This window comes from Hydra viridissima, unplaced genomic scaffold, assembly GCF_058129835.1.
Source record: "Hydra viridissima isolate aposymbiotic clone 2 unplaced genomic scaffold, HvirCarnegie_v1 scaffold_7, whole genome shotgun sequence".
Lineage (NCBI taxonomy): Eukaryota > Metazoa > Cnidaria > Hydrozoa > Anthoathecata > Hydridae > Hydra > Hydra viridissima.
The window spans coordinates 8,172,273-8,194,532 of NW_028324306.1; the positions used below are offsets into that span (position 1 = coordinate 8,172,273).

The 22,260-nt window shown below is 27.1% G+C and overlaps 1 protein-coding gene across 13 annotated transcripts in view; it reads left to right on the forward strand.

Annotated features, from left to right (window-relative positions):
* The window catches only part of LOC145184449 (calcium/calmodulin-dependent protein kinase kinase 1-like), a 47,152-nt gene that overhangs the window by 20,450 nt on the left and 4,442 nt on the right, over positions 1 to 22,260 (forward strand). For 5 of the 13 annotated variants that reach the window (XM_090092500.1, XM_090092502.1, XM_090092501.1 and 2 more), the window contains 14 exons: positions 1,122 to 1,166; positions 1,284 to 1,337; positions 2,870 to 2,921; positions 5,125 to 5,228; positions 5,389 to 5,425; positions 5,603 to 5,624; positions 5,819 to 5,907; positions 8,719 to 8,792; positions 13,414 to 13,516; positions 13,611 to 13,690; positions 14,060 to 14,115; positions 16,642 to 16,659; positions 18,638 to 18,725; positions 18,802 to 18,930. In XM_090092500.1, coding sequence (XP_089948626.1) covers positions 1,122 to 1,166; positions 1,284 to 1,337; positions 2,870 to 2,921; positions 5,125 to 5,228; positions 5,389 to 5,425; positions 5,603 to 5,624; positions 5,819 to 5,907; positions 8,719 to 8,792; positions 13,414 to 13,516; positions 13,611 to 13,690; positions 14,060 to 14,115; positions 16,642 to 16,659; positions 18,638 to 18,725; positions 18,802 to 18,930 — 951 coding nt within the window. Of the gene's footprint in view, positions 1 to 1,121; positions 1,167 to 1,283; positions 1,338 to 2,869; positions 2,922 to 4,955; positions 4,977 to 5,118; positions 5,229 to 5,388; positions 5,426 to 5,458; positions 5,474 to 5,602; positions 5,625 to 5,818; positions 5,908 to 8,718; positions 8,793 to 12,808; positions 13,119 to 13,413; positions 13,517 to 13,610; positions 13,691 to 14,059; positions 14,138 to 16,641; positions 16,660 to 18,637; positions 18,726 to 18,801; positions 18,931 to 22,260 lie in introns of those variants that run through there. The other 8 variants (XR_016453979.1, XR_016453981.1, XR_016453980.1 and 5 more) reach the window with 5 other exon arrangements.

Here is a 22,260-nt window from a genome sequence, read left to right on the forward strand (position 1 = left end):
AGTTGGGAAACACGCAGTTCAAAAAAATAATTCAAAAAAATTCTTCAAATTTGAGCTCTAGAGGTTGATTCTCAAAATAGCTTTTTAACAAAATGTGAAAAAAATCTTTTGAGTTTTTTTTTTTTTTTTTTTTTTTTGTTACAAATTTAAATATATAACATTAAAACCAGAAAAGATCTGGTTTTTATGTTATAAATTTCTAATCATAAATAGTTTAAGCAAAATATTTGTTAATAATTTTTATTATTCTAAAAGCCTATTTCTAATATTTGTAACTTTTGTTTCTTTTTTAGGTAAACTGTTATTTTAAATTTTAGTGGTAGTTAAAAAATGTGTGTTGAATCAATTAAAGAGGAAATTAGACAAAATTGAGTTTCATCAAATTACTTTATGGTTTATTTTTGTCATTCCGTGAAATAATACGAAATAGGAATTCTTAAAAGAATCTTTTAATAAATCATTATTAATTAAAGAATCTTTAGTTAAATAATTGTTAACTAAAGACTTGTCAAAGTTTTATTAGAATAAGAAATGTTTCAATTAATTGAATGTTTCTTGTAGTTTGCAAAATGAAAATAGTTATCAAAATATTACATTTGAAGTAATTTTTCATGAAATAGCAGGTGGTGTAGTTTGTTGTTGTTCTTGTTTCATAGTTCACTTGTCTTATTTAACTTAAAAAGGCAGTTTAAATATCCAATTAACTCAGTAATTTGACTGTGAAAGGAGGTGACAAAATTATATTCATCATATTGCATTGATAAAGTTGATTGTTTACTGTACAAAAATATATAATAAAGCAACTTTGTACCTATATTATGTTTAATCAACTGTATGTATGTCTTTTTCATTTTTCTGTTTGTTATTCAACTGATAAAAACCAGGGTGCAAGCCAGCAATTAACTCTGTCTAGCTGTAATATAAACAAGGAAGTAAAAAAAGTTCAATTCAATGTTTGAATCAGTTACTCACATATTAAAGCTTTTTTTTTTTTTTTTTTTTTTTGAACTCAATGTCAATAATTGTTGTAAATACAAAAGTTTGTAAACCAATACCCTGCAAACTGAGTTTCTAGGAACTTGATACTTCTGTATGCATGTTGTATTTTGTTTTGTCTGTAGGCTGATCAAGTAAACTGCTATCAAATATTGGAAGAAATAGGGAGGGTAAGTTTCATATCATGATATAAATTTGGTTTTAGTGATTTTTTCTGTTATACCTAGCTTTTTCATATTGGCTGTAGATAATTTTTTTTGAGCAATGACTTTTGTTTATTTGTTTAGGGTTCTTTTGGTTCTGTTTTCAAGTGCTTATGTTATAAAGACAACTGTTTTTATGTATGTTGTTTTTTTTGTTTTGTTTGTTAAACATTTTTACAGGTGAAGAACTGTAAATGTAAAGTTTTCCTGGAGAAATTTGGACATCAAATTCAAAGTGGTTCTCAAGATATTAAGCATTCCTAAATCTAAGACCAGTTTAATTGTAATTAAATCTGTAGATATAGTTATCAAAAAGTAATCAAATGTTGCATTTATAATCAGATTGTTTGATTGTCATTGTGAATCTTTTTTTAAAAAACCTTTAAATTGATGAAATGACTTGGTATCTGGTATTGAACTTGTCAAACCTGATTGTTAAAGAATTCCTAACTTCTTGCATTCTTTCTCAAAACAATATGATAATATCTTTAAAATGTAATATACCAAGTTCAAATATTTACAAAGGCTCCAAATGTTGCATATCTAATTGTTTCTGAAGCCTTGCTTTTGATGTGGCTCTTTTTAATTTTTTCCAATACCATCACATAAAGGTTTAGCATACATTTTAATGCATGCATAGGTTTTTTTTTTTTTTTTTTTTTTTTGTTTTTCTATTAGCAGCATTAAAATCTGAAAAGTACTCAATTTTATTTATCTGTGATACTAAAGGTTTGAAAAAATCTGTAGTGTAAATTACTTCCTTAAACACAATGTTTAACTGATTACTTCCATAAACCCTATGATTTTTATTTAATTATCTCCTTAAACACAGTGGTGTTTACTTTATTATTTCCTTAAACTTGCTGATTTTTATCTGATTAATTTCATTATACTGATTGATCTTTAGATTTGGAAAAGTGTTGTTACTAAAATTTTAATACTTCTCACAGTATGGTTAGAATCAAAGTAATTTTTTGAAATATGGCAACTGCTAAAGCTAACTTAAAGAAAATAAAAATTCTCTTTTTTAATTTTTGCTTCTCAACATGCTTAATTACGAATAATTGTTTTGAAATTTGCCTAAAAACCTTTTGATTTAAAGGTTTTTTAACTAGTAAAAACAGAATTCCCATGAATAACTGATTCTTGATACATATATTCACTATTTTTAAATAATTATGTTTACAGATTTTGTAAATTTAATTTTTTTAGTTACTTAAATGGGATATTTAAAGGTTCGTTATTTTGAAAACCACTTTGCATTGAGTGTCAAACTTTCTTTATGATTTTCATTGAGTTCTTCAACTGTACCAAATTTCAACAAAATCAAGAAGATGTGATTTAAAAATTTAGAAAAATTTGATGTGTTGATTTGGAATTATTGAATTATGTAGTTTAGTTGTATTAAAAACTTATAAATTACTCAAACTGTTTTAAAGTAGAGAATTTTTCAACAGTTCTTTTTCCATTTCAATTCTTGATACGTTTTCAATATGATAACTTCTTTTGTTCATTTTCTCCAAATAATCATTCTTAGTTAAAAGTGACAATTCCATGTGAAAATGGTAATACCAAACATAGTGTGATAAAGAGTAGCAACGTTTTAAATCTGTTTATAATTTTTGTGGCCCAGGTAAAGGTTTATGCTTTAATAGATGCTTTATTTTTAGGCAATGAAAATAATAAGCAAGAAAAGATTGATGAGGAAAAATGGTTTGATGGGTAAATTTTAAATGACTTAAAATCAACACATTTTCGTTTGACCAATAATGAGAGTGAAAAATATTGACTAAAATCTTTTATAAAAAAACCTTTTTAATACATTCACTGCCAAACAACATTTTTAAAAAACTGTTTTACTGCCAATTGATTTATAAAATTTAGTTGACATCTGTTACACCAACTAGTTTTTACAAATTGTCATGTAAAACTATAAATTATTTATGAGTAAGATATTTAATCTAGCAACTTTTAATTGTAATTTATTAATAGCATTTGTAAAAAGCTATATATCTGTAATTTATCAAACCATTGTTTTAGGAAAAAAAAGTTATTTAAAAATTTTTTTTTTTTTATGGTATTAAATGTTTTTAAAAATGCAACAGCTAAAGTCTTCACCTACTTGTTTTCTAATTGTGTAGTTTTTCTATAACTTTTACTACTTTTAATCTTGTCTTTTAGAATAAATTAGTTCCTGTAATTAAAGTTTTTTTAAATTAAAAAATTGAATTCACAAGGTTACCTTTATCAAAGTTTCTATATGTTGTTTTCAAATGTTTTAAAAAACACCTAAAACAAAAATACCAAAAAAATGTCACTTTTTGCACCATATTTTAATCCACACAAAAAGCAAATGTTTTTCAGCAAATGAAGGACTTTTTCTAAGTTGTATCACACAATCCTCTTTATTAAATGAAGGCAAAATAGTTCTTAATTAGGAATAAGGTTGTGAAAAAAATATTTTTTTTTCAAATTAGGTTTGTTTTTTTTTATTTTTTATTTATTTTCAATTTTATTACATTGATTTTGAAATACGAAAGATATTTGAAGTTAAATAAATTTTTAGCTTGAACTTCATTTTTATTTTATTTTCACCATTTTTTTATATTGTAATTGGTATTTATAATTTGAAAAAAATCAATTCTGCTTTTAATAACATAGAGAAAATTAAAACTGCTCTAAATGAAATATTCTTTACATATTAGCTACATGCTCCATCTAAAGTAGAAAACTTACACAAAATACTGAAAAAAAAGTATTGTAAAAGTAATAAAATTTCAATAAATAATGAAAAATAAAAACAAATTACCTCAAGATTGTAGATTAAAGAAAATCATTTAATATTTGGTTAATCAACTTCAGATTCAGTATTAAAATTGTAGTTAGGCTCACCAGCCCCATCTAATTTTGATGTATCAGAGTCTAAAGATGAATTGTATGACATTGATAACGGCACTGGAGCAGGGTCATTTCTGCCAGATGTGGAAGACATACATACTTTGTCAAAAGTTGTACCTTTTAGTTTTATACCAAGCTTCAAGTATTTTCATGGGCTAAGTTTTATACAATAAATACTAGATTTACAACTCCATTGTCAATCTGTTACAGTCAGCTGAATGTATCTCAGAATGGAGATTAAAAAGGTCTCTATTAAACTACACATGCCTTTCCCCTAAGCTATTGGATTTACACAGTTTATATTCTGTTGTAATTATCTAATTATCAATAGTTAAAAAAAATCCAAGATATCCTATCACTAGAATCTGAAGAGAAGCAGAGTAGTAACTTCACTACACTACATCAGCTCTCATATTAAATTTTATGTATATGGTCTAGGCAGGATACACAGGCCTAATTGTGATCTGTTATATTCCTGTTCTGAACATGTATGTTTCTGGTCTTAATATGGTCTACACTGAGACTGAATCAGTGTAAATAGTGAGCTCATGTATTTGCATTACAGGCAAACAGTTGATGGTAATAGTTTAAACAATTTTGGAATATTCTGACCTGTCTACCATATTTGGAAAACAAACAAAGATAAATAACTTATTAATTATTTCAAAAGGTAAATTATATCTGATATAATTATTATACTGAAAAAATATGATATAATTAATGGATAAAATATGTAAATATTGCAATTTAATTGGAAAAAAATTATAAAACAATTTTCTTGTTGTTTTTTCAGACTGTGTTTGGTGAAAAAATGTTTTTTTTCTCAATCCTCAATAAGGAAACAACTATTCATTGCATCAGTTTAATTTGATTACAGAGGTTTTCACTATAATATTCGAATTTAATGTGAAGTTAGGCATTTTTTTAGTCACAAGTCCTAATAGAGTACTTTGTTGTTTTACATAAATATTACTACATTGTTTATTTTTACAAAGTTAATACATTTTTTATCTTTTTAAATTTATAGCTAGAAACCCCAAAGCTACAAAAAGTAACCCATTAGCTCCACTTAATAGAGAAATTGCTATTTTAAGAAAGATGGATCATCCAAATGTTGTTAAGTTAATTGAGGTAAATTTTTGAAAAAAATATTTTTACCGAAATAACACAGTATTATAATGCACAATTGTAAACTAAAAAAAAAATTTTTTTTTATTATGTTAATGGATTGTATTGCTATTTTAGTAAATTTGCTAATGTGATTTAGAATTTATTTTTTTTACATTTAAAGGTAATAGAAGATATCAAAATTGATAATGTATATATGGGTTAGTGATATACATTTTTTTTATTTCATCTAGTTTTCATGAAGAAAGGTATGATACAGAGTGTTGCTATTTTTACTTAACATTTATTTTATTATTTTAACAAACATTTATTATTATTTTTCTCAAAGCTTGAGTTTTCTTTTTAACCTTTTTTTTTTTTTTTTTTTTTTTTTTTAGTTTTTGAACTAGTGAAAAATGGGTAAGATTGTTGTATAGTTGATTTTAAATTTGATGTAATAAGTTATGTAAATCATTTTGTTTTATTATAAGTAAAAATATTATACATTCAATACACCAAAAGTACAACTTAAATATGATTAAAAGCATATAATCATATTTTTCTGTTGTTCAGTAAATGATGTTCGAAAATTTTGGTTTTTATTCATTAAACAGGGTTGTTATGGAAGTACCTAGTGAAATTCTTATAACTGAAGAAAAAGCCAGACAATATTTTTGTGATTTAGTTTTAGGGGTAGAGTATTGTAAGTATATTTAAATAGATTAACACTTATTTGCTGTTAACTTATTTAAAAAATAAAATATATACAGGGTGGGTGGTGCAAAAAAAAAAAGCCACACTCAATTTGTTAGTAAACAAACCAACAAGAAATGTCTTAAACTCATATAAAAAAAGTAATATAAGACAATTTTAATAGAAATGCATATGATATTATTGTATATTAGATATAATAAAAAGAAATAAGGGTTTTTGAAGTGTTTTTCAAGTTTTAGCTATATTAGTACTTAATTGGCCACCCTTTTTTTTTTGTGATTTCTGCATATCTATAAGTTATACTATCTACAAGTCTTTTTAATAAGTTATTTGACAAAACATTCCAAGTAACAAGAAGAATTTGGAAGAGTTCATCTTCAGTTGTTGACCTACAATCTTTCAATTTTCTATCTAATATATACCAAAGGTTTTCTATTGAGTTTAAATCAGGAGACTATGCTGCCTAAGGCATAACTAGTATCAATTTAGATTCTAGATATCTTTTATTCAACCGTGATGTATGTTTGGAATTCATCCTGTTGAAAGATGTAGTCACCATTAAGAAAAAGTTCTTTTATACTTGGTCCAAGTTGATTAACTAAGATTTTGTGATACAAATGCCGGTCCATGTTGCCTTTCACCCAGTAAAGTTTTTCAAATAAAGCAACCCTAAATATTAATCTTTTTGTCATGTTTAATGGATGCATTGGATGTTTTGGGGTTGAATTTTTCCTCAACTAATTTCCAACAGTGAGATAGATCATTATAAGATAAGATGAAAGGAGACTTACTGCTCCAAATAACTTTAGCCTATTGTTCACATTTCCAATCTTTGGGCTCAATGCACCACTTTTATCTTTTTTTACAATTGAGCTCACTAACAAATGGTTTTTTAACTTTCTTTCCAGACAAAAATTCATCTAATGACGACATTAAGAATGTAAAGATCCTCCTTTTTTGAGGTTTTAGGGTTTCTCCCTGATCCAGTAGACCTTTTATTTTTACCATTGTGTTTATATTTCTTCACCAATCCACTAATAGTTGAGTTTTGCCATTTTAAATGCTTTCCAATGCTTCAATGAGACTCCTTGGTCAACAGCTTCAATAATTCATCCAATTTCTGTATCCTTAAGTTGTTTCTAAAGTATTAAATGTGTCCATATTATTCCGTATTTTTAAAGATTTTATTTGTATAAATATTAGTGTATACCTATATACCTCTTCTGTCATGAATGTTTCACTGCCACATTCAATTTTTTTTGTTTTGCTTTTTTATACATTTTATACTTAAAATCAAGAAAAAATGTTAGTGTGGCATTTTTTTTGCATCCCACTGTTCTTTTTAATCAAATGTATCTTTGAACCTTTTTGAGTTTTGTATTGATTACTATCAATATAAAATCTAATACCCTTGTATTGATTACTTACCCCTATTATTTATTACATTTATCAACATTAACATCATCGTTAATATCATCATTCCCATAATAGTTTCTATTAAATATTTGTCGATAGTAATGTGATTATTTTTTTGATAGTAGGCTGTATATAATTAACACACGGTGGTGTTATATTATGTTTAAACAAAAGAATATTTTTTATAGTTTTAACAGAGTGCACATACAAAATGTGTTTTTTTTACAGAATTAAAACAAGTTGTTTATTACTAAAGAATGTGAAAGTGATAAGTATGATATAGGGGTACAATAAGTAACGGGTATTTCATAGATAAGTAGTATTTAATTATCATTTATGAAGTAACAAGGTATCACAGTACATAGTTGACTTCACTAGTAATAGTGCTTCATTAAATCAAAGAAAAAGTTTACAAGACTTTATGAATTTGTTAATTTATTTTAGATATAAAAACTGAGCTGATGCTTTTAAGATAAAATGAAAAAAAATTAAATGATTTTTGATTCTGTATTAATCATACATATTTCTTAATTCTGTATCAAATATCATTAAAAATTTAATATTCTCAGATCAGTGTAACTCTTATTAAAACAAAATAAATGCTTATAGCAGTTTTGTAAGATTGTAATTATCAATGTCATTTCATACATATTTACATCAATGTAATTACGAGTTTGTGTCATGGGCTCAATTTAATTAGACTCAACTGCGCCATTTACCTCTCCATTAAAATTATTACTATTAGTAATGGTCTCAGCAAAGAGTAAAGGTTTAAAGAATTATTTACAGCAGATTCTCTTACGTCATTTTAATTATACTTACTGATGAAATGAACAGACCTCATGAGAGATTTACTCCATCAATGATGGACCAAATTACTTTTTTTTTTTTGAATTCTGGTTTCATTTTACTTATCTGATAAATGCATTTCCAACAAGTCTCTTATCTAAAGCTTTTTCAAAATCAAAAAATTTAGGAGAAATGCTAGATTTAAAATGCACAAATATGGTAATTTGATAAATACTCTTCCAAAAACCCTGAATAGTTTTTTTTAAATCAAAGTCCTCTGTAGTAATAAAATTAGTTTATAATCTTTTATAAATGATCATTCAATAGGAGTATTTATCACCTGTTTTAAGAATTCAAATTTTTTCTTTCCAATCTTTTTTAACTAATCATTTGTCCCAACCTTTTTAAAAAAACTATTTAAAGTAGTTATTGTAAGTAATTGTTAATAATTGTTATTAGTTGTTAGTATAATAATTTAGTCACTTTTCTTTTAGGAATTGTACCTCATACAACCTTTGTAATGACAAATTTAAAATTTATAAATCTTAAATTTTATGATCATACTTATACACAAAAATATAAACTTTAAATTTAGTGCACTACTCAAAGATAATACATCGTGATATAAAACCATCAAATCTTCTACTTGATGAAAGTGATCATTTAAAGGTGGTTTATTTTTAAATCTAATTTTGATCATAAAGAAAAGTCAATAATCTATTTTAATTACTGTACAGAAAATAATTTTATTGTATAGTGATTAAATTAGATTATTGATTTTTCTTAACTATATAATAAAAACGTAGTAAATAGGAGTATTAGCTGCCTACTTTCGGTTGTTTAAGGCTTTTGATTTATTTTCTTTTTTGTAAAAGTTTATTAAATTATAAACCTTTTTTACTAATCTTAATGAGTAGAAAAAATTGGTTTTCTCTACAAATTGAAGGTCAGTCTCTACAATTGAAGGTCACTGTTATCATGGGATCCAATATTGCTAACCTAACTGACCCAAGAATGCCACCTATATGGGGTGATAGTGTACATATCCCAGGGTCACCTGGTGCAAATTTTAAAATCTTTTAGGTACGTCTGCGGGAAAAAAGTGACTTTGAAGTTACAAAAATGGAAAAAATTTACCTTCTTTTTTGACATAGCAAAACTGCTATCAAATCCATACCATTTAACATAGACCAATAAAATTTGGTGGCAATGTAGCCTCTGCCAACACCAAGATTTGGGTAAAAGTTTATCCCAATCCCTGCAGTATAAAAAAGGTTATGGTAGTTTTAGTGTTAATTTTTTGTTGCTTTTTTCACTTTCAGTGCAAAGCTTTTCTAATTATAGCCGATTACAAGCCCCCAAGCCATGATGTGAGTAACACATGCTCTATTTGAATATATCAACAAGATTATTTTATAATCTTGTTGATATATTCAACTAGAGCATGTGTTACTCACATCATGGCTTTTTGCATGTGATCTTTAACTGTTCAACATATTGTGTGCTGAAAAACTCATTTCATCCATAAAAACTGCTAAAAATGCCCAGAATTTCCTTAGTGCTTTCTTTTCAAAATCAATATCAAATGTACAAATTGTTAAGTCCAATATATTTACACTAACAGTGAATTAATTTCTAAAATTTATTCATTTCTTTTTTTTTTCTTGTGATATCTTGACTCTCTTTAGTTTATTTGTCATGACATTTAAAGCGCTGATCAATATTTTTTTTGTAATTGGCTATTATTCATTATAATGGGTTGCTTATGAGCTTAAATTCTCTTCTAACAAATAATATTAATCCATTAAAATGAAGCTGAATGGATGAAAATTCTCGATCCTTTTCTAAAGGTGTTTGCTATTCAAATCCACAAGGCAACTGAACAGCCTTCCTTTGTATTCAGGGTGGGTTTTATCTCTTTTGTACCATGACCAATGCTGGTAAAAATCTTGATGTGCAGTCTCAACAGTCTGTTCACTAAGTTGTCCTAAGGGCAATTATTTCATGTTTACAATGTCCTTGATGTGGTAGAATACTGTGTGGATTTTTATTGTGATGCTTTCAAGTTTGATAGCCAAATATGTGGCTTTAAATTGATCAATCTTGAAAGAAAAATCCTTTTCTAGTACATTTCCAAAGCATGAATTCACAACCAAGTTAAACTTTTTGAAAGCTTCAATGACAGCAAGAACTTTGGTGTTGGAAGTTTCTTCAGCAAGACATTGTAAAACATCAACATTTGTCAACAATTTCCTGCATTCATGGCCTTCAAACTGTCTGCCATGATATGGGCTTTGGTGAAATGATATCCTAAAGCAAAGTCAAACAACTCTTTAAAATTCACAGTTTTGAATGTTTTAAAGAGTTGATTGTCTTTGCTTTAGGATATCATTTTAGCCTTATTCATGTAGGTCTTTTTTTTTTTAAAGAAAAAAGTGAACTTTTTAACATACTTTAAAATAGTTCATAGAAATTTCTCCTTTAAAAATGAATAATAATAATAATAATAATAATAATAATAATAATAATAATAATAATAATAATAATAATAATAATAATAATAATAATAATAATAATAATAATAATAATAAATAATAATAATAATAATAATAATAATAATAATAATAATAATAATAATAATAATAATAATAATAAAAGTAGTAATAATGGTGGTGATGATAATAATGACTTTTTGCTAAGACCCCTAATGATAAATGTTGCTCATTTGTCACAGATCTTAGTTCTTTCCAGCACAAATGTCAGGTATTCTGGTGTTAGTATGAGTTTGAATTTCTTTTTACTTGTATTAACCTTTAGTGTTTTGCATATGATAATTTTATATTCATCACCTGAATCATCAATACTATTGATATCATCTTTGGTATCTGATGATGCAATAATGCAGGTATACTTTAGCATCTTTTTTAGCATATATTTTAGCATCTTTTTATTACAAAGCTGCTGTTCTTCACCACACTTTGTTTTGCGTTTTTTTTTTTTTGGAAACCAAATAAGTCTTGATAAAAAAATTTTTTTTAGTATAAACTCTCACTGTGTTTGCCTTCCTTAACTGTTATCATATTCAAAGTATCAACATCAGCAATATCAAAGAACTTAGTCAGTTTCAAATAAAAGTTGTGTTCTTGTTGTTGATTTAACTCTGTTTCTATATCTTTATGTTTAAAAGATTGAGTCACTTATTGTAAAGTTTTTTAAACTGTGTTAAGGGATTTTGATTACAGGTAGTAGGCAATTTTTTCCTTAATAAAAAAATTGCCTACTACCTGTAATCAAAAAAACTGAAAGTAGTTTTGTTAATAAAGTTTGAATGTGGTTTTAAGTTACAATTTTATTAGTATTATAATTTTTTCTCAAATTACCTTAATTAGAGCTTGTAATCAGAAAATAATTAGATAAAATTATCCAGTTTAATGGCACATAACATATATCATGAATGATATCACTAATAAAATATTGCAGTATTTTACATGCATATTCTATAGATATTGGACCTCACATTACCTTGCTTTTTTAGTTATTACAAAACATGCAGGTCTTTGATGAAAGATCCTCTCACTAAATTTAAATAAAAACTAAGCAATTCTCTAGTTTCCATAATATAAGCAATCACCTAATGAAGTAAGCTTTATAAAATGTATTAAGAAACTTACGCTGTAGATTGTAAAATCAGTATACTAAGAGAAAACTACCATTCAGACGCAATTAGCATCATCACAATGTGTAAAAGTCACAGCATCTATTGCTCAGCAAGTTAGACAACATCTCTAAACTATCTCTAATTGTTTTTTGCTAACATACCTAATTGTGCCTCAGACTCAAGTAAAACAAATAGCTTCTGCTTTATTTGTACAGAAAATATTTTTGCATCACAAAAAAGTAGACCTGCAGCCTTGATTAAAAAAGTCTACACTTGGTTTCAAAAAAGGCGACCAGAGTAAAATTTGGGCACAATGCATATTGTAATTCTTGTGGATCAAAACTTTTTCAATTGTTAAATGGGAAAAGTCTACAATGGCTTTTGTAATGCCAATGATTAAAAAACAAAAAACAAAAAATCTACAAAAGTCTGTAAAATTTATTTATTTTGAAAGCCAGATAGATTTGTGGATAAATAAAAAATTACATTTCTGGCTACTTTCTAAATAATAATATGTAATTTTAAAGTTAGCAAATTCAAAAATTCGAATCTACTATTAAAAAGCTGTTTTATTATAAAGAAATTTGCTTGAAATAGATTTACTACCATAAAATGTTTTAAGCTGTTTATGGAAAAAATATTTTGGATATATTTTTGAAACATTGTAAAACAGTTTTAAATTTCCCAAAATGTTTGACACAAAAAGTACTAACTTGCCTCTTTGTTGTCATACATTTTGGAAATTTTAACATGGTACTCTTTTAAAATATTGCTAGTGCTACCAAGATTGGTTAGCACTTTTTTTTTATTTAATGGTTTAAAAAACTAGAATAGTGATCATTCTTCTCAACCATAAAGAAAATATTTATTTATTTTGTTACTGATTGAGAATACCACCAAGTTAGTAAAAATTTTCTATTATTTGTATTTTATTTTTTTTGTTTAAATTAAAAAATATTTAAACAAATAGAGTAATGGAAAAAAATATAAATGTAAGATGTATCACTAAAATATATCTTTTACAAAAGATATATTTTTTATGATAAAATATTTTTTTTTTTTTTTTTTATCAAAAATGCACAAATTTGGTAATTTAATTCAAAACTTAGTTTTCTCTGTGAAATGTGTATCATGTTAGTAATTATTTTTGTATTATGTCTCCAATTGACAAATTTTTTAAGAAGAAAGTTGTTTTTGATCTAAGAAGAAAGTTGTTTTTGCAGTATTCAAACATTCCATTGTTAATGTGGCCAGCACTTCATGGAGAAGGACTACTGGTTTCAAAAGCACCTGAATCACTTGCAGTTGATTTATGCGCTTTTAAAATTGAAAGTCAAGTAAGAAAGACCCTCAGAAAACATAGTGTGGTGAATCTATCACATTATGCTTCATGTTTTGAGGTTTATCCACTTTTAGATTGTTGCAAATGTTATTCAATCCAGAATTAAGTGAAGAATCAAATGCATTGTGCTTAAAAATTTTCAATGATGAAAAAAATTCCAGGGAAAATATTCCATTTTTAGAGTAAAAGATTAGTTATAGTGAAAATATTCAATCTTTTAAGATAAAAATATAAGTTCAAAGGAGAATGTTCCATTTTTCATATTTAGATTGCTAAAATTACTCTTTCAGATAGCTGATTTTGGAGTTTCTGATATGTTTGAAGGTGAAGATGATTTCCTAAACAAATATGCTGGGTCACCTGCATTTCAAGCTCCTGAAGTTCTTGATCATTGTGAGTAATGCTTAAAAAATGCTTGAACTTTTTTTTTATACAGTTCAATAATGACAAATATATGTAAGTTTTTTAATTTTATGCTTGCCGAAAGGTTCTCGTGATAAGTACAGTGGGAAAGCAGCAGATATATGGTCGATGGGAATTACATTATATTGTTTTTTCTATGGAAAGGTAATTTTATATAAAAGTATCATGTATAGAAATATATAACAGTGGTTATATATCCAAACATTATATTCTGTCCCTGAGCAAGAAAAAGAAAACAATTTTTATAAAGTTAAAAAAGTTTTTTTTTTTTTTTTTTTCTTTCTATAATTTAGAATTCAGAATATGATAATTTTATCATCCATTTAATATGATCTGATAATTCATACACTACGGTTAACTACATCAATTTTAAATTTTGATAAATTTGTATTTGAAATTAATGGCAAAATGTCAATATAGACATTTTTATCTGCATATATTTACATAACATTGTTCTTACTTGTCTGCTGCTACCCTCTGTTATTTCATTAGAGTTTGCGTTCTTTTTTTTAGTGTCCATTTTTTAGTGCTGACCTTGCAGAATTAGTGCAACTGATTAAAACAAAATCGTAAGCCTTTAGTATTATCAATGTATTTTTATCATGATTGTTATCATTATTATTGTTTTTATTGTTACTATTTATAAATACAATTAAGATCATATTGTAAGAAAACTGTTTGTGATACAAAAAAACTGATGCGAAGTGTTTTCACAGCGTTTTGTTTGTTTTTTTTTTGGCCTGTGTTATTTACTATTACATACATACATACATACATACATACATACATACATACATACATACATACATACATACATACATACATACATACATACATACATACATACATACATACATACATACATACATACATACATATTTACTATTAGGTTTATTTTTTTTTTTTACTTTTTTTTTTTTTTTTTTTGTTGACTTGCTTTGATTATTGTTGATATTGCTCTTGTCAATATGATGAAACTATTTCTCGCTCCTTTTCATGCACAGTTTTAAGAAATTAAAATAAGTTTTCTATGTTGTGTCTTTGGTGCTTATTCCTAAGGTAGTTTTTAAATATACCGTGAGAAATGTTTAAAATTTTAATTCAGGTAGATATGTAATTGTCTTTCCACAGAGTTATACCATTGTGTTTATGTTGAGATAATTGTGTAAAATGCTATACTTATCATGATTACTAAAAAATTCTGTTTCTTAAAAGAATCTGATCTTCGCTTATTTATTTTGTTTTGTACGATATATTCAAAATGTTGCTTGAAATTTATTTAATATTTAAAAAAATTATAAAATTATTGAAAAGTTATAAAAAAATTCCTTGTGATAATCTGTAATAAAAACGTTAGAAACACATGCACATAAGGTTGGAAACATCTATACACATAAGGTTAGAAACACACAAGGTTAAATTTCACTTTTTACTCATTTTACCAATACCATTTGACTTTAAAAGTCAATTTGTTATGTAGGGGAGACCATGTTCAAGTGTCAAACATTAAAAAAAAAAAAATTGGTGGCCCAAAAAGGGCCTCCAAAAAAGAATAAAATATATGTGCCAACATACCCCGGCCCAGGGTAAGTTACCTATACTCTCAGGGTAAGTTGGCACACCATATAAAAAGAGACAAGTTTAGCAACATTAAGCATCTATTTCAAGCGCATCTTTTTTATGAAAACTTTTGATAATTTTTATCCAAAACTATTTTTTAACATTAACTTTTATTGCCCTAAGTCAATCGAATAGACTTTTCTTCTATAAAAATAGCATCAAAAGCATTTTTGTAACATTTTTAGAATTTACAGATCTATCTTCTTTTCTTTTATAATTTCTCATGTCTATAGATCTGTAGTGTTATATAACTTAAGTGAATTTATGGCTAATGCGAAAAGTTATAAGCTGGCAAATGTTGCCAACTAGTCCCGCGATCATTGTGCCAACTAACCCCAAAAGCTTTTTGCTCTCAAAATGGCTTATAAATCTCCAAAAGCGCAAAACATTGAGAAACACAAAACGTGGCTGGTTATAGTGAACCATACAGCATCTAAATCTATTCGAGTTTACTTGTAGCTAATGCTATTGCTTTTTTAAATTGAAAAAGTAATATCGTTACCTATGAAAGATGAATTAGTTAAGTGGGAAGGTTCCATGTGAATTTTGGAAATTTCTAGTGGAAAATTTCAAAGTTAAACGCAGTGTGTCAACCAATTATATGTTATATAAACTAGATGTCTAACTTGCGGGATTTTATTGGACGAAAAGTGAAGCCGCTTTTTTTATTTACAAGTTTAATCCGCCATTTGTAATAAGGGCAAAAGCTCTATCCGACGTGTGAAATAAAAGTTAAAAATGCATGTTTTTGCCCGAATTAGAAATGGCTTCCACGGCTTCACTTTTCGGATCGAAGTTAGACATCTAGTATATATAATATATCATTGGTGTCAACTAACCGCTGTAACCAACTAGCCCCGTTCTCCCCTATCCATAATAAGACTAAAAAAGAATTTTAATCTTTTTTTTACTTTTGTTTTTTAATGTTAATAATTTAAAAATGGTTTTCCGTAAATGATCGATTTAGTGCCCCCTCTCAAATTAGCGCCTCTCTTAAATAAATGCCCCCCCCCCCCTTTCCCCTTTTTTTATTTTTATTTTATTTTATTTTTATTTTTTTAATTTTTTGATTAGCGCTTCTCTCAAATAATCAAGATATGAAATTCGATCGTTTACGGTCTACAACTTGGTGCAAAAAATTTGTTTACATTTAAATTTTCAAGCAAGTGTGTAGATGGTTGTCTATATTAGTTTCATCATTAATATATTAGTTCATAAAAGTTTTTTTGATTTAACGAATAGCTTACTCTTACTGATTGCCAATAAAGGTCTATTATAACAATAATGATATATGATAATGAGTTTAGATAAGATTAAATGAAACTTTGAAAAATTCTTCTATGAAATTGTTTTTTCATGCTTACATCAAACAAAAATATTTCTGGGAAAGATTATTTAGCTAGTATTAATTACTTTCTTATTTTAGCGAAAAGTTATATTTTACTGATTATTTTATTTATAATTTTTATTTTCAGCGTTGAGTTTCCTAACGAGTGAGTTGAACACTATTTTTTCATTTTCTTATTTTTTCATTTTCTTCATTGGAAATTGATTATACTTAAAAGAGGTTTTACGATATTTTAAAATTTGCTTTTTAACTTTCTGAAGAATATATATATATATATATATATATATATATATATATATATATATATATATATATATATATATATATATATATATATATATATATATATATATATATATATATATATATATATACACACACACTGGCGAGCAAAAAAAAGTGAACAGTACAATTTTTCAGTAAATTATGTATTATTAATCAATTAAAAATATAATACATAAAATATAACATATCGCTTATATTAAATACATATACATACACATATATACGACTCATTTTGAAAAAAAAAATTAATATTTTGTGTGGCCACCACCATTTTTCATCACTTCATTTAATCGACGCGGCATCGACTCAATTAAATTTGCTATCAAACGGTCAGGTATCGTAACCCAAACTTGTTTTATGGCTGCCCAAAGATCATCCAAAGATGAAATATTATTTTTATGGACCTCTTTATCCATATAGTCCCACAAATTTTCAATGGGATTAAGGTCTGGACTTTGGGCAGGCCAATTTTCAAAAAGGAAGATATTGTTATCCTTGAGCCATTTTTTAACTTGTTTAGACGTATGGCAAGTAGCATTGTCATGTTGAAATTTAATTTCATCCTCTTCTAATTCTTCCAGTGTGGGCAGCAAAGATTTTTGTAGAATACTAATGTATTCTTTGGCATTTATTCGTAATCCATCTTCGACTCTATGCAATCTGCCCACACCTTTGGCAGAAAAACAACCCCAAACCATAATTCCAAGATTACCCTTTACCGTTTGGTGAATACAATCTGGATTTAATTGTTCGTTCTTACGTCTAATGCACATCTGTGGACGATCTGAATGCAAACAAAATCGTGATTCATCTGACCATAATATTTTTGTCCAGTCTGTGTTTTTATTATTTTTTACCCAAGCTAACCTTGCCTTTTTATGGCGTGCTGTAAGAAGAGGTACTTTTTTACATGGGTGTATTTTGAACCCCTGATCTTTAAGACGCCTCGAAATTGTCCATCGGCTAACCTTTTTATCATCAGAACACGTAAAAGTTTCTGCGATATGCGTCATAGTGGTTTTTCGATTTTTTAAAACATTGAATTTTAACTTGTGACAATCTCTTTCCGTCATTTTTCTTGGTCTGCCAGAACCTTTTTTTCTAGCTGTTGTTTTATTGTTTTTCTGACATGAAAGTATCTTGTGAACTCCACCAACACTAATGTTTACACCTTGAGCTTTCATAATTTGAATAATTTGGCGTATCGATTTACCGGACGCACTCATTCCAACAATGATTCCTTTTTGTTCCATTGTTAAATGAGGTCCTCTGTGAAAGAAAAATGATAATATTTTTAGAGTAATATATGAAGAAAATATTTATTTAATGATAAACTATGTATTCTAAATGAATTTTTTTTTTTTTCATAAGAATCCAATAACATCAAAATTAAAGGGGATTTTTCGTTTTAAATAAGTTAGAGGCATAAATAATAACCAAAATAAAAATAAAAAAAAATTACCTTTTATTTGGAGACATTTTTTTCCTTTTATTTTTTATAATAATAATATAGCGATAATACGACCTATTTCACCCACGCTCTAATATCAACTACAGATTTTGCTGACAACGTGCACTGTATTCATATCTAATGTTTAGAAGTTTATTCATGTTTTCTTTGAAAGATAAACGTAAATTCTTTGATAGTACGAACAAAAATAAACAAGCTTGTATGAGTTTCTGACCAGAGCTCTTTCATTTTATGCGTAAGCAGTCGCTGTTCACTTTTTTTTGCTCACCAGTGTATATATATATATATATATATATATATATATATATATATATATATATATATATATATATATCCTGAATGATTATTTGTTTCATATTCATTTCAGACCAGTTTTGAACCCACAGGCACAAGATTTGATTTCCAGAATGTTATCTAAAGAGCCTAGTGAAAGAATTTCAATATTAGAAATTAAGGTATGAAATTTTTTTATCTAGCAATTTTATTGTAGCCTTTTCTTTGATCATTAAGAAACACTCGATTTTTTTTTAGAGTCATTCTTGGGTAACAGAGGGTGGCACATCTCCACTTCCATTTACACTTGATCACTGCAGTGTGATAGAAGTAACTGATGACGAAGTTCGCAACAGTATCAAAGTTATTTCAAAGCTCTCATCACTTGTAAGATCATTCTCATCAAAGTTAAATGATTAATATTATTCATAAAAAAGCAATTAAGTTTAAACTTTTGCGTATTTGTCTCTATATTTGTATATTTCTTAGGTTTTCATTTGTAGATCAATAATATTTCCATAAGAATTTAGGAAAATTGATTCTCTAAACCAGGTTAATCTACTTTGCAACAGATAAAGAAATAAACATTTAGGATGAAAAAAGTTGTTTTCTATGTTAGGTTGATTCCTTTTTTTGTAACGTTACCATGAAGCAGGGTTTTCTTTATAGGATATAATTTAGCTTCTGCTACCAGGCATTTTTCATTTTCTTAATTTACTTGTGCAAGTCATTTCTGCAGGCACTATCTTAAAAGAGTTTAAGGGATAATCTGTTAATTTTGACAGTAAAGATGTGTGATTACAATAACTTTTGAAACCAGTTGGACAGTTTTAGAAAACCTTATTATGTTGACTACTTTGGCGATTGATATAAACTTGTATTGTTCAACACTTGATAGACATATGCATTTATAAAGTGATTCAGTATTGGTTTTGTGTTTAAATATCAGCGACCGCATAAAAGCAGTGTTCTTGCTTAAATACTAGTCCCCTTTCTGACTGTAGCCGATCTTGGTAGGGGTGGAGTTCATAACCCCCTGCGCGTTCAACCTATTAGGTGCCCCCTTGAGATGACCAAAGTATTGTAAAGGCAAAAAAATGCGATAAATACAGCAGCAGGCGTTTATAGTAAAAATTAAACGTTTAATATATAACCTTTTTTGTATACAGTGCCGTATCATCAGGAGTGATATTAACTTTAGATCACGGTTTGAGCTATTTTGGTAGAACTTTGTAATGTTAGGGATTTCTATATTACAATTGATTATTTTTGAATATATAGGTCTTTTATATATGTTTTATATAATCGCGGAAAACAGGCAAAATTTAGCTTTTCGAGAACGTATTATCAAAGATTATAAAAAAGGAGTCAAATAAAAAGAAATTGTCACCAAGTACTATATCAACAAGTTCCACTGACAAAAAAATTATTCGTTACATCAAAAAGTTTCCTTTTAACAGCGCTAATGATACCATTCAAAAACTGTTTTTTTCACAGAATGTACGAAAATACAGTCCGCAGTTACAATTTTTAGGACTTCTGAGCTTTGGAGTGAAAAAGCCTATTATTTTTTCCAAAAAAAAAGAAAGCTATTGAATTGCATATGCCTTTTTCCAATCGTTTAAACTGGAGTTTAAATGATTGGAAAAGAGTATTGTGGAGTGAAGAATCGATGCAATTTGAAAGATCCTGATGGCAATTTGATGGTATGTAGACCTAAAGGTAAACGTTTGAATTCTAGATACACAACAGAAACTGCCATGAATGGTGGTGGAAAATATGCAATAGTTTAGGGTTGTTTTTCTGGTTTTAATGAAGTTGGATTTATTTATCGAATGAATAGCATTATGGATCGATTTTCTTTACCGTGATATTCTTGAGGAAAAGATGATTCCTCATGCTGATGATAATATACCTCTTCTATGAACATCTCAAAAAGATAACAACCCGAAACACACGTCTAAACTCGTTAAGCATCGGCTTGAAACGAATCAAAATGAAGAAATAAAGTGGTCAGCTCAACCACCAGATCTCAATCCGAAATTGAAAGTTTATGACATCAGTTTGATCTTGCTCTAAGACACAAAGGACTCTTCAAAAATGCTGATGTGCTATGTAAAGCTAATAAAATCACGTGGAATGAGATCGCTCAAAAAAACCCGATAAATTAATCGAGTCTATACCGAAAATATGTTCTATGATCCTAAAAAGTAAACGATATCAACTATTCATTTTATTAATTTACTTTAGTAGTTATAAAAAAAATTGCTTTTTTCATAAAAACGGATATAGTTTTGTTTACAGAATTACATGAAGGTTATATTTATAAAATTTCATAAAAACATGAAGTCATGCGAAAAAAATACAAAACGATAATAATAAATACTATTTATATGATTCATAAAAAAGTTGCTTCATAAAAAACTTCAGAAAATTCCATTTATCTTAAATACTGATATAGAAGAACTTCTTAAGACATGTTCCAGAAAAAATCTGCGCGTGTTCTGATGTGGTGTTTACGGAAACCGTACATCATTTAAAATAGCTAATTGTTTTAAAATGTGATTGTATTAATGGTGTTCAAAATTTAAACAACTCTGTTATTAAAACAATAGCTTTAATTGAAATGTCATCAAATCAAGATAAGAAGCGAGAAAAAATTTTGCATTTTCTCGTTGAAAATCCTGGTGTATCAAACAAAACAATTTCTAAAGAGCTGCTGGTTGCTTTGAGAACAGTGCAGAGCGTTGTGAAACGATTTAAGGACACTGGCACAATCATAAGAAAATCAGGAAGTGGAAGAAAAAAATGTTTTGTTAGACGAGATCTTGGTAAAAAGGTAAACACAGTTCACAAATATAGGTTTTAGGTATAAAATGATGTGACCCCGGAAGTTTCAATGGATTTAGGTTACTAATACCATATGTTTTAAAGATCTAACTTTAAAAAAATCTAATGAGTGGCCCTTTTTGAGAAAATTTGTTTTTTAAAATTTAAAAAAAATTTCATTATATTTTTTAGGATTTTTAATGGTTTAACTTCTTTAATTAGTATTTAAATCAAAAGTATGCTTGATAATAAAACGTTTTACTATTTTTTGTTAAATATAACAAGACTACAACATTTGAGTTAAAAAGCAAAAAACTGCAATCTGTTTCCCATTCTATATCAATATTTGTAGCCATATTGCATAAATAGTCCTATGTAGACATACACACACATTTGCTTTTTTTATTATTTACATTTATTTATCAATATTGCAATGAACTAAAATAAAATAGTATTTTTTATAAACAATAAGAAGTCAGTACAAACTGCAATAAATCCAGTTCTTCTTATGTTCACTCACTGAACTTAAATATGTAACAACACATACACTTATGTGCCTTAAATAGATAATCTGCATAACTAATAAATAAAATCTGCAAAACTAGTTTAAAGAACCAAAAAGTTATGCCACGTCTACTCTCTAAAAAGAATAAATATAAGAGAAGTCATGAGGACAATTAGAGACTGGTTTGTGCCTGCTGCCACCTCAAAGATTTAAAATGTATACCCATCAACCTGAAACTGGAAAAATTGATCAAAGATCATATCAATCCCAGCTATTCAAAACAAGTGTTTGAGTATCCAACAGGTAAAACTTATATTGAACATTTTCTGTACAAGATGTTCAGATGAGAGGATGACATGGGGAACATAGATATAAGTTGAGCA